Source organism: Mus musculus, chromosome 1 (genome assembly GCF_000001635.26).
Source record: "Mus musculus strain C57BL/6J chromosome 1, GRCm38.p6 C57BL/6J".
NCBI lineage: Eukaryota > Metazoa > Chordata > Mammalia > Rodentia > Muridae > Mus > Mus musculus.
The window spans coordinates 116,281,988-116,295,039 of record NC_000067.6 but is presented as its reverse complement, the minus strand read 5'-3'; the positions used below and the strand labels follow the sequence as shown (position 1 = coordinate 116,295,039).

At 37.5% G+C, this 13,052-nt stretch overlaps 1 protein-coding gene across 4 annotated transcripts in view; it reads right to left on the bottom strand.

The window, feature by feature from the left end:
• The window catches only part of Cntnap5a (contactin associated protein-like 5A), a 902,587-nt gene that overhangs the window by 292,284 nt on the left and 597,251 nt on the right, over nt 1–13,052 (bottom strand). For all 4 annotated transcript variants that reach the window (NM_001371013.1, NM_001077425.2, XM_006529775.4 and 1 more), the window contains one exon: nt 2,505–2,705. In NM_001371013.1, the coding sequence (NP_001357942.1) occupies nt 2,505–2,705 (201 nt within the window). The remainder of the gene's footprint in view (nt 1–2,504; nt 2,706–13,052) is intronic.

The following is a 13,052-nucleotide window of genomic DNA, read 5'->3' as shown; positions in this document are numbered from 1 at the left end:
CCCCCTGAACATTCTAGATTAGTCAAACAGTGCAGTGTATTGGTTTAGGTATCGCCCACTCATGCTTTACGAAAATTTCTGTCTACTGCTCTATAGCCACTCAAAACCTAGAAAAGCCAAGCCCTAGGATACTGAACTTTGCTATTGAATGTGATATTTGATATTACTGTAGCCTTTAGTATAAATCAGTATTTACAGAAATGAATTGCTTCATATGGACATAGTGGCCCAAGTGGTCAATCTCAGCCCTTGGGAGTAAGAGGTGTGTAGACCTCTGTGAGTACAAGGGTAGCCTGTTCAACACAAGGAGTTCCAGGCCAGCCAGGGAGATGTAGGGAAAGATCTAGATAAATGTTACTATTACCCTCTGTTCCTTGGTTCTCTAGGATATGAGCAGATAATTATTTTATTCTCTTGTTGCCTCAGACCACACTGATTTCACCACTTTAAAACTTAAAAGGAAATTCCACATCTAGATACTTTCTTAGGTGTTACCTCACAACAGCAAGGAAGTTAACGAAAACATATGTAATAACCAGTCATTCAATCACTATAAAAACAGCATCAGAAAAATTGAAAGTGATTTAGCCATTTCTTTATTTTTTTTCTGAAATGCAACTTTAGGGTTAGGCATTGTCTTCATAGGTAGAGTCCTTTCCATCCATGCACCAAAGCCCTGACTTTCATGGTCAGGAAGACAGAAAAAAGCAAGCATGGTGGAGCAGATTTGAACTCCCAGAACTCTAGAGGTAGAGGCAAAGTAATCGGAAGGTGAAGTTCAATCTCAGCTATATAATGTGTTCAAAGCAATCATACATTACATGAGAACCTCTATCTTAACAACTGAGTAATTCATTAAAAATGAAAATGTACTGTTAGAGTCATATACATTGATGTCTCTTTTTTGCACACACATAAATTCTGTGAACACAGAGTAGTGCCTACTTATCCTGCTTGGTCTATTGCCTGGTGCTCTCTCCTTAGATATCCTTGGATCTAGACACAACTCATCGCTCTTGTGTGTATGTACTGGGGTCTTTGATACCTTCTGATGCCATCTTCCATCTCCTCCAACACAGTTTCCAACTACCACACTGTACATATCTAGCTCAAATGCTGTTTCTTTCAAAACCTTCATTATTCCCAATGCTGTTTAGGATGTATATCAACAGGGTGTCTTTTTGCAGAAACAGAGACAAATATAGACTCAACACACAGTGTCTGAATATCAAAGTAAAGACTCCTTACATTCTTTGATTTACATCTCTCCAAAACACAGTGAGTAGGTGCAGTGTAGTTTAATTCTTATAAAATATACCTTTCACATATATGGTTTGTAGGTTGTATTATGGGTATCTTGAGCTTTTGGGATAATATCCACTTATCAGTGAGTACAAACCCTGTGTGTTCTTTAGTGTCTGGGTTACTTCATTCAGGATGATATTTTCTAGTTCCATCCCCTTGCCTGTGAGTTTCATGAAGTCACTGTTTTTAATAGCTGAGTAGTAATCCATTGTGTAATTGTACCATATTTTCTGTATCCATTCTTTCGTTGAAGGACATCTGGGTTGTTTCCAGCTTCTGGCTATTATAAATAAGGCTGCTATGAACATAGTGGAGCATGTGTCCTTATTACAAGTTGGAACATCTTCTGGGTATATGCTCTGGAGTGGTATAGCTGGGTCTTCAGGTAGGACAATTTCCAATATTCTGAGGAACTGGAAGATTAATTTCCAAAGTGTTTTTTTGAGCTTGCTGTCCTACCAGCAATGGAGGAGTGTTCCACTTTCTCCACATCCTTGGGAGCATCTCTTGTCACCTGAATTTTGATCTTAGCCATTCTGATTAGTGTGAGGTGGAATCACAGGGTTGTTTTGATTTGCATTTCACTGATGACTAAGGATTGCTTTAAGTGCTTCTCAGTCATTTGAGATTTCTCAGGTGAGAATTCTTTTTTTTTAAGCTGTGTACCCCATTTTTTAAATAGTATTTAATTTGGTTCTCTTGTGTCTAATGTCTTGAGTTCTTTATATATTTTGGATATTAGCCCTCTATCAGAAGTACTGTTGATAAAGTTTTTTTCCCCAATTGCTGTGATAAAACACCACCACCCACCACTGAATGAAATGTAAGAAGAAAAGCTTATAATTTGCAACTGACACTCCATTATTGAGAGAAGTCAGGCCATGGACCTGGAATCAGGAAACAAAGCAAAGAACATAGAGGAACACTGCTTTTTAGCTTGTTCCTTCATTTTTTTCCCAGGTATATTTTCATGTTTTTTTTCTTATATACTTCAGGACAACCTATCCAATAGTACAACATATAATTGACTGGGCTTCTCATATCAGTCATTAAGAAAATTACCATTTGTAAACATATCTTTAATTGAGGTTGCCACTTCTCCAATGATTCTAGCTTCTGTCAGAAAAAAAAAAAAAAAAAAAAAAACAGACAGAATATTGGTATGTTTCATCAAACCATGAAGAAAGATAGGACCTTACCTGGTGTGTTAAGCAGACGGGATCTCCTACAGTGGTATATCACCTCCTGTTCACAGTATTCTGAGCCATCAATCAAAGCTTCCAGCTGCTCCATACTGCCACCATAGTTTAAGGTCATGGAGTAGGGATTCTCAGGACTGGAACCCTGTACCCGAGTCAGCTCTGTGTTGTTGTGCTGAACTGTCATCCATATCTTGTCCTCTACACAGACAACAATCCAAAACAAGAGATGTTAGAAGAACTTCTAAGGAAGATTATATAAACAGTGAGTCATTCAAAGTACAATAGAGGCTCCTTCTGAGTGTTCTATGTAGACAATGGGATCAACACATTTTATTTTCCTTATAGAAGAAAACAAGATTTTTGTTACTTATAGTGTTCTACCTCTGGTTAATAACAGGCAAATAATCTTAGGAGTTAAGTTTATGAATCCTTATTCTATACATTTTATACTATGTACTTAATGGCATTATTAATTTAAAATTGATAAATATAGTCTTCCTCATTATCCATAGGGAGACAGTCTGAAGAGTTTCTAAAATTGGTCAAAGTGTGCAGGTGTTCAAGTTTCTCACATAAAACAGCAAAGCATTTATATATACACCTACCTTAAACTTTAAATCATCCTCATATTACTTTTGATATGTAAAAAAATAGATGCTATGCATACAGTTGTTATACTGTACTGTGTAAGAAAAATAGAAAATAACTATGTAAGTTCAGTACATACACAATATCAGAGGTAATTTCTTTTTAAAAAATGTTAAAACCAACAGTATCACCTTAAAAACAACAGCTACAGATACTATGCATCTATAAGGCAACCCATCATTATCATGGGTTAAACTATATCATGTAAACATAAGGATCTGTGTATGAAACCTGAAGTGGCAATGAAAACAAAATGCTGGGCATGCTAATGCATGCTTGTCATTCCACTGCTTGAGAGCAGAGAGTGGTAGACCCCTGGGTCTTGCTGACCAGACAGCCCATCCTACTAAGAGAGTAACAGGCCAATGGGTGTTTTTATTCAAAGGAACAAAATGTGTTGGGAAGACGACTCAGAAGTTCAGAGGGTGCCCTGCTCTTACAGAAGACACAAGTTCAGTTCCAATATTCCACAATAGGTATTCACAGCAACATCTGATTCTATTATTGGGAAATACAATGCCCTCTTCTGGCTCCTAGAGACATTTGCACTCACGTGCACAGATTCTTTCCCAACACAAATACACACTTTTATTTTAATCTTTAAAGGGAAAAGAAGATGAATGACATCAGAGGAATGTCAATCAGGGTTATCCTTAGGCTTCAAAATACATGCAAAAACATGAGCAAACACTTATGGTAACTATTCTTGGTTGTTTATATGACTCTATCTGGATGACATAACTAAAATCAAAGCACCTGAGTAATATCTGTAAGAGATTTTTTAAAATTAATAATTTTAAGTGGGAATATCCATTCTTTAATCCAGATCTTTTGAGGTGGAAATATCAACCTTTACTCTGGACCAAACTTCTTGGGGGCAGCCTATAAAAGGGACATGGAAGAAGGAAGCTCTTGCTCTTTACAAGCCCATAGTTACTCTTGCTGGAAAGTTCATTCACTGACATTAGAGCCTACTTCTTTGGGATTCTGGTATTTACTGTAAAACAGTTGAGAAAACCAGCCTCCCGGGACTACTGTATTCTTGGACTTTCTGTTAGTAGATAGCTATTGTTTGATTAGTTTGAGCATAGCTTGTAAATCACTCTAATCAATTCTATAGTTACATATTCTGACAGGTCTGGTCCTCTAGAGTACCCTGAATAATAATAAAAAAAATCATATATATACACATATAAAATTATCTGAAAATGTTTATGCTGAAAAACTCAAAGACATGTGACTCTTTCAAGAAGAACAAGAGGAGAATATAAGAAAGAATGCAAGACATCAGTCAGAGATAGGAATTTGGTTTTAAAGGTAGAGAAATCTGTACTTGAAAGCCACTTTTGCCAGTATGAAACTTAGACTGGTAACTTTGGTGTTATAGTCAATTGAAGCATGTGACAGCCAAAATATGTGGAAGTACCCATTACACAAGTAGGCAGCATGGCTGCTATGAGGAACAGAAATCAAGACCATTAAGTTGCAAGGCAGGCTGGGGAGGTGACTCAGCATTTAAACAGCCCGCCTCTCTTCCAGAAGTCTAAGTTACATGGCACACGAATAAATACCTGTAGTGCCAGGCCCAGGGGGATCAATTAACCTCTCTGGCCTGTAAGGCAACTAAACACACAAGTGCACATACCAACAAAAGATACACAAGAATAAAAACAAGTAAATCTTGAAGTTGCAAGACCCTCTGTGGACTATGTTGGACACTTGTGATAACTTGGGGGAAACCATTTACTGCAACTTGATATGCAGTTTAATTCTGAACATCCTCACAGATAAAGCAGGGGAGGAAACAGGAAGACTTGAAAAGCACTTGCCACCAGAGAATCTTGCCCACATCATTACATTATTCTTCATAGAGTCCAAGAGCAGAAAAGGAACAAAGCAGAGAAATCATGTGGTTTCTTCCCTCTTCCACCCTCTTAGTTTTATAAATGTAGAAACAAAGGCCCATAAAGAAAAGCAATAACCCACAGCATTTCTATTACAGAGCACTAGTTGGAAAACATGCTGAAGGCAACTGTTATTTTTAACTGTAAATAGCAAGATTAGGGTCATTGGCATGATTTAGCTCCAAATAAAAGGAAAGAACTGACTACTTGGATGTTCTGTATTAATTCTTCCCATAAATTCTTTCTGTGACCTGGGAAAAGATATTTCATCTTCCTACACTTCTGTGTCAATATATTAGAAGAAGGAAGAAGTGATTTGGTTTGGTTTTAATTATTTCCTTAAGATTTTTCCAACTTGGGAATAGTTCTTATATCATCCAATTAAATCATGCTCAATGACAACGAATCATCCTGGGAATAATTTCCCAAACCAATTAATTAATAACCACCAGGTTCCCAGGGAAAAATGTGCTTTGCTATTTTGAAATAGTGTTACATTCTTCAGTTTAATCTATTGAAGAAACTAATTCCATTGAATTTTAGCTCCTAAAATAAAATGATGGAAATTCATACTGTTAAAGTTGTTAAAAGAATATTCTCCTAAGACTCCAAGAATTGTGCTAATATCTGTCATAGTTATGGTTTATATTGTTTGACAAACGACCGTAACCAAAGAGCAAGTTGGAGTGAAAGTGTTTATTTGGCTTACACTTCTATACCATTGTTCATAATCAAATGAAGTCAGGACAGGAACTCAAATATGGCTGAAACATGGAAGCAGGAGCTAATGAAGATGCCATCCATAGAGAGGTGCTGTATAGTGGCTTGAGCTCCATGGCTTCCTCAGCCTACTTTCTTATGGAAACCACCACCAGACTAGGGATGCACCACCCATAATGGCTTCCCCTATCAATTACTAATTAAGAAAACATCCTACAGATTTGCCTAGAATGCAATAAAATGGAGTCATTTTCTCAATTATATTGAGGGTCCCTCTTCTCTAAGGACTCTAGCTTTCGTCAATTTTACTGGAAACTAGCCCGTACAATGTCAACATACACAAATGTAATACAATTAGCAAAAGAGTTATTATTCAATAAATGAGATGCTATAGAATGAGGAATAAAAATGGACAGCTTTGAAATGGTTGGGATGTTCATGGGAAGATATGTATTTCTAAGTTATATGGATGGAGTAATGCTACTGCCCCCATACTAGAACATCTTTCAGACATTATGTATTAAATTTACAGATATCACAGACCCAATCACAAATCAAAGAGTAAAGGCCAAGGGAAGAGGTTATTCCTTGGAAACTATAGCTCATTAGCTAGATTATTTTCAAAGCTCTCCTGATTTATTCTTTCTCACTACCATATATCTGTCTATCAAATTCCAGCAATGCTATATAATCTATTATCTACTAATTTTCTATGATTGATTATCTATCATCCTTCTATCTATCATCTATCTACTAATCATCTACCTATCTGTCATCTAATCATCTGTCAGAAGTTATCTTTTCTCCATTCTCCATGTATCTAACCTGGTTCTAAAGGTAGTCTACATATTATTACTCAATCAGTAGTTTGTTATTTCTTCTTATATAGATGGAGATATTTCAAATCTCTATATTTATTACATGACTTCACTCATTTAATCAGTTTACTGCAATCATGTTCTGTCTTTGGTGAGATGGAAATGGAACCTGTATCAAAGTTGAGTGTTCATTTTCAGTATGCTGATTTTGCCTTTGGATATTGAATGGGAAGTAATTTCTAATAATTCAACTTAATAATTGACAATTTTTTGTTGCATGTTCACCAATGCACAATGTGAAGAAGATAGAAAAGAACAATACAGTGCTCCAAATGGCCATTCTCAACTCAGCCAATGGGCATCAATAGTCAAACTATAAGCATTGTTTTAGGATGAAGAAGAGAGAAAAAGACTTAAAGCCCTAGCTCACATCTGATTTTCCTTAAGGGATACTCAAATAAGTGGAATTCACTTTAAGTAGTTCTTTATACATACACACAATGTGACTTGAGACCTAGTTGACTCATCTCTGGAGTACTTCATTAATCAGAATGTACCTGTGAATCTGCACATTGAAGATTGTTGATTTCATCAATGGGGTAGTGAACATTTCTGTGAGTTATTTAGCAAGCGAGTGTGTGATACCTAATTGTCATTGTCAACATAACAGATACCATAATCATCTCAAAGATAAATTTCTGAGCATACATGTGTTATAATTTCTAACTTTATTAGGTTTATCATGGAGAGAGAGAGAGTCCATTATAAAACAAGCAGCACAATTTCATGGGATAGATTCCTGGACTGGACAAAAACAAAGCTGGAAGCTGAGCACCAGCATTAATCCCTCTCTGCATGCTTCCTTTCTACAGATGCAATGGGACCAGGTGCCACAATCTCCCAGTGCCATGCCTTCCCAATGATGGACTATACGTTTCACCTCTCAGACAAATAAATGTTTCTTTCCTAAAGTTGCTTTGGTTAGATATCACATTTAGAAGTAAGAAAATAAATAAAACAACATGGCTGTTCAACACTTTTTCTGTAAGGATCCTGACTAAATCATTACTGTCAAGTCCTATGAAATCACTGAAATTCATATTTTTTCCTGTTACAGTCACAATATTGTTATAATGTTTTCATGTTATATCATAAAAAGGTGCATAACAAACCTGTGTGAAAGAACTAGATGATGAGGCATGTGCTTTTATTCCCAGCACATTAGAAGAGGAGACAGCTGGTTCCCAAGGCTTTCTGGCCAGCTAGCCTAGCCAAATCAGTGAGTTCCAGGCCATTTAGTGATATTGTGACACAAAACACAAGAACTAGCATTTGAAATTATCCTCTGACCTCAATACATTCTGGCACACATGAACACATGTACACACACACACACACACACACACAGACACAGACACAGACACACACACACACACACACACACACACACACACACACACACACACACAAGACATCCAAAGGAAATAAGATATTGCAGAAAGAGCTTCCTGGCAAGTGATGACAGGATATTCTGTAGCATTCTCTCTCTTTTCTTGTCTGTTGGAAAATTGTTTCTTTTCATTGCTCCAGTCCACTTTCCACAACCAGTTTCTAGACATTCTACTTGGTTCCTTTGGCTATCATTTCAGAAGCTCTAAATTGTTTACATACAAAACCAAAATTTAATATTCTTTCAGAGTGCTCTTCAATTATATCTGATTGGTATTATTATTAAAGAAAGAAAGAGAAAAAATAACTCTCATTATTAAAGCTACATTCTGCATACATATCTGTCTCTGCTGAGGAAAAAAAAAAGCTGTATTTTCTCTATAACAATGCTTGGAAAGAAGAGAAATCTCCAGATTGTCAATATCCTGCTTAACTGAACTGAAATCACTCTAGGGAGCTGCTTGTATTCCTTCAATCAGTTTGACAATTTACTTATACTTTAATTATAATGAAATTATTCTATACTAAGGTCTCAGTGGTCATTTCTGCCACAGTTACACGTGGGGCAACGGGCTAAGCACAGACAGCCTGGTCTCCAGTGGAGCTTAGGTCTTGAACCCCCGTGGGACCTGGTAGGTGGTAATTTCCACCTACATGAGAAGGAAGGCGTCCGATCGTGGCTCCTGTCAATGTTACAGCCCCCACAGGAGAGGTGCGTGGCTTTCAGTCATGTAGGAACAGCACAAAGCCTTCCCACAGGCAAATAAGTTTTTCCCCAAATTCTCAGTCCAAGCCAATGAGAGGTACCTGTTGTTGAACCCTGAATCACCCCCAAAACTGTATAAATCCATCCAGGGAATTAGAGGTGCACAAGAACTACTCCTTCTTCTGAGTCTTTTGTTCCAAGAGCTATATGTAACACTTTTGAAGAGATCTTCTCTCCCGAAGAGCCACTTGAGGTTCCGCTGCACTCCCCACTGGATAGTTAGCTTTTCCTTGGCCTAGCCTGACCCAACTCAGACAGAGTGGCTCAGAGTTACTTAGCGACCTGGAAGGCAGGGCTTTCCTGCCTACACTTGCTTCCCTTCACGGGAACCCTCAACCAGGATTGGGTAGAGATCTCCATGGAAAACCTCTGGTACCCAGGCCCACAGTTATATATGTTGACAAATTGAATTTTCTATGCCACGTGTAAAGACACTTTACATAGCCTTCAGATACTGCTTCTACCATGTATTCACTGTCTACTTGTGTACAGTACTCTGTTGTCTTCTATCCTTCTGAATTGATGCTCATTTAACTTTTCATGCTTGTGCCTTGTCTCTCTATTTAACTCACAAAACTGATAGGTAAAAAACATTAGCTGAGGCTTGGCTTCTATGATTTCCAGAGGTAAAGGATTATATATTAGATCTAGTTTCCAGAACTTGTTTTACTATCCACAAGATTCTGGAAGAAGCAGATCAGCTCTCCAAGTCTCAGTCTAGTAATCTTTTAGCTGGGCAGTCTAGTGCCCAGTGCTCTGAGTACTAAATTAAAACACATATGTTGGCCTAAAGCACCGATTCAACTCAGGCTAGGAATTTACCCTAACACCTGCCATGGTGTTTGACTCATTTTTAACAATCAAGCCGGGAAGCCACTCTGTTGATGGTATTCTAGGGGCATCTGAAGAGGTTAGTGGAATAAATTAAAACCCCAGAACACAAGAGAATATAGAATCTGAATATTTTAGAGAGACAAATTAATACACTTTTCCATTTTTTCTATGTATGTATTCATGTATGTATGTATGTATGTATGTATGTATGTATTTGCATGTATGTCAGCTCATATATATGCTGGGGTTGAGATGCCCATGTGTGCTCATGCAAGTGGAGGCAAGAGACTGATGTGGAAAATTATCCTTGATTACTCTTTCTCAGTCAAAGCCAGAGCTGTCAGTGTAGCTAGTATTGGCCATCAGTTTGTTCTCCAAATCTCTTCCTGCTGCTTTCCCAATCTGGTAGTACAGGTGAGCCCCCATGGCCATTGGCATTTACATGAGTTCTAAGGATATAAACACAGGCCTTAATGTTCTTATGATGAAAATTTCAACCATAGAGATGCCTCCCCAGCCAGTCAGAATAGGTTATTCCTTTTGATTTATATTGCTACATAAACATAAGAAAAATAAAAATTAAAACCTGGTAAGTCTATTTAGCACACAAATATACTTTTCATAAAAAAAATTCAGTGAAGATTGAAGAAATCAAAAAGGAAATGTTTGAAATCCATAGAAACACTCAAAATTAAATGTCTAATCTACCAGGTATTCTGGACACAATTAAGTGCTCCTTAAATCTTTAGAAAAACAAGAAGCCTATCTCAAACCCAGTGAGCAGGAAAAAATAATAAGTGTTAGGGTGAAAAATAATGAAATAGAGGCTATGAGAAAAGTGCATAATATTAATAAGAGTTGAGTCTTTGAAAAAGTTAGTGTTTGTCAAACTCACCCAAACACAGAGAGAAGATCCAAATTAACAAAATCAAAGATGAATAGGGAATTGTTAGGACAAATTTCAATTAAATATAGATCATTTTATTGTTACAAACATGTCTAGGAACCTATGTTGTGGGACCCACCTTCCCTTCAACCTTTATAATGGTAAGGATAGCAATTGAATGTAAAGCAATTTCCATCTCCTTTAAAAGCTTCTGCCAAGAGCTGTTGTTTCTTTCAAGAATGCTAGTATAGCTTCTCAGGGAGGAATGCATTCCAGTCTATTGTACAAACCACAGACAGCTGCTTTTAGAACAGAGCTTCTCTGTTTGTGGTAGTATGCATGAACAGTTCCCGGCCACTGCCCTCCTTGCATTAGCTGTGATGTACCCAGTATCACATCCATCATCACTCTTCCACCTACCTATGATGGCCACATTTACAACTTCCAGGCAACATACTTGACTGTGATTTATGCTCTCAGTTCACTCTAGCCTTTATAGTTTATGTGGCTTTTTGAGGCACTATTTTTCTTTCTTGCTTGCTTTAAAGTAGATGGCATGATCAAAGAGACCCAGGAAATCGCTTCTTATGGTCTAACAAGGTAGAAGGGTTAGATTCCAAATATAGTGAGTCAAATTTTGTACCTGTGTGTTTAAAGAAATGTTATGTGTTGCCTGGCAGTGGTGGCATATGCCTTTAATCCCAGCACTTCGGAGGCAGAGACAGAGGGATTTCTGAGTTCGAGGCCAGCCTGGTCTACAGAGTGAGTTCCAGGACAGCCAGGGCTATTCAGAGAAACCCTGTCTTGAAACCCGCCACCCAAACGTTATGTGTCTAAGATGCTTAGGGCTCTTTTTTAGTGACTTATACAGGCATAAGGTATAAGGTACACCAGTTAAATGAATACTATAGCCCCGAGCACATGAGTATATACCTGGGTGCTGAGGTTTCGTCGAGATATGCTTACCTAACATGACAGAAGAACTGTGTTTTACCCCCAACCCTACATAAACTGGATATGGTAGTAAATCCCAGTGATTTTTGTACTTAATTAGGAAATCAGGAAGATTGGGAGTTTATAATCATCCACTGCTACAGAGTGAGTTCAAGGCCAGCCTGGATACATCAGACCCTATCTAGAAAACTGGCTGGCTGAAACAAGAGGTTTTTGGTTTTGTTTGTTTGTTTGTTTGTTTGTTTTTATGCTTTCTCATTGAGATGTATATGTGGTACAATAAACATGTAAGACTCAGGTCCAGGTCCAGCCCTTTTCCCCATTGATGTTCAGTGTTTTATCTCTGTGGCATACAGAGAGAAACACTTTAAAATCAAATTATAAATTATATTTGGAGAAAAGAACAGTGATGCTGTTCTTGTGGGTGCTTCTTGCAGTGGTCTTACACGTATTCATTTTCTTTTCCCCTTGAGACTCTTGTCAGGATCTCCTGTCACCTAGACTTTAAGCAATTGTTTTTAAAAAGATGTATTTTTAGGAGGATAGAGAGATAGCTCAGAAGAGTTCAGCTCTTGCTGTGGCTACAGCAAATCCAGATTTCGTTGAAAACATAAACAAGGAGGATTGAAACCATGTGAAACTCAATTTCAGAAGAACTATCAGGTTTTTCTGGCCTTCACAGGTACTAGGTATGCCTTGGGTCAGGTACACAGAAACAAAAAAATTCTCCTACTGATGAAATAAAAATAAGTCAGATGAGCCATGGTAATGCATTCCTTTAATCCCAGCATTTGGGAGGCAGAGTCAGGCAAATCTCTGAGTTCAAAGCCAGTCTGGTCTACAGAATGAATTCTCAGCCAGAGCCACACAGAAATGCTTTCTCAAAAAAACCAGAATAAATAGATAGATACATAGATAGATAGATAGATAGATAGATGGATGGATAGATAATTTGCATATGTACATGTGTGTTTGGAGAAATGTATGGGCACCCACATGCAACAATGCATTTGTAATGCCAAATGGATTAAATGTAGATCATGAAATTTAGCAAGTGTCTTTACTCACTAAGCTAACTGGTTACTCTTTTGACTCCTTATATAGCCAAGAGTGATCTTGAGTTGCTGATCTGTATGACTATATTTCTCTAGTGCTGTTCCCAGACATACCTTACAACTGCTTGATTTATGTAATACTAGGGATGGTACCCAGGGCTTCCTGAAATCTATGTAAGTAATCTAGCAACTGAACCATATTTGTAGTCCTTGTCTTAGAAGTTTCTATGAGGCCTTGGCAGAATTTTGTGACAGACATTATTAGATACAGTCTAGAGAAGAACATGGTGACTCATTCAAAGCTACCTTCTATTCCAAAATGTCACTCTCATTATCGAGTGATGGTTGCCTTGAGCCTTGATATTTCCCAACCTCTTCTTTGTACAAATAAAAATATAAAATGATCCCTCCTTCATATTTCACCATGTAGACTAAAGATTATAAACACTATGAATTTGTAACACAGGGCCTCAAAATAAATAGTGTTTCATAATCCTCTCTTTAGATATTT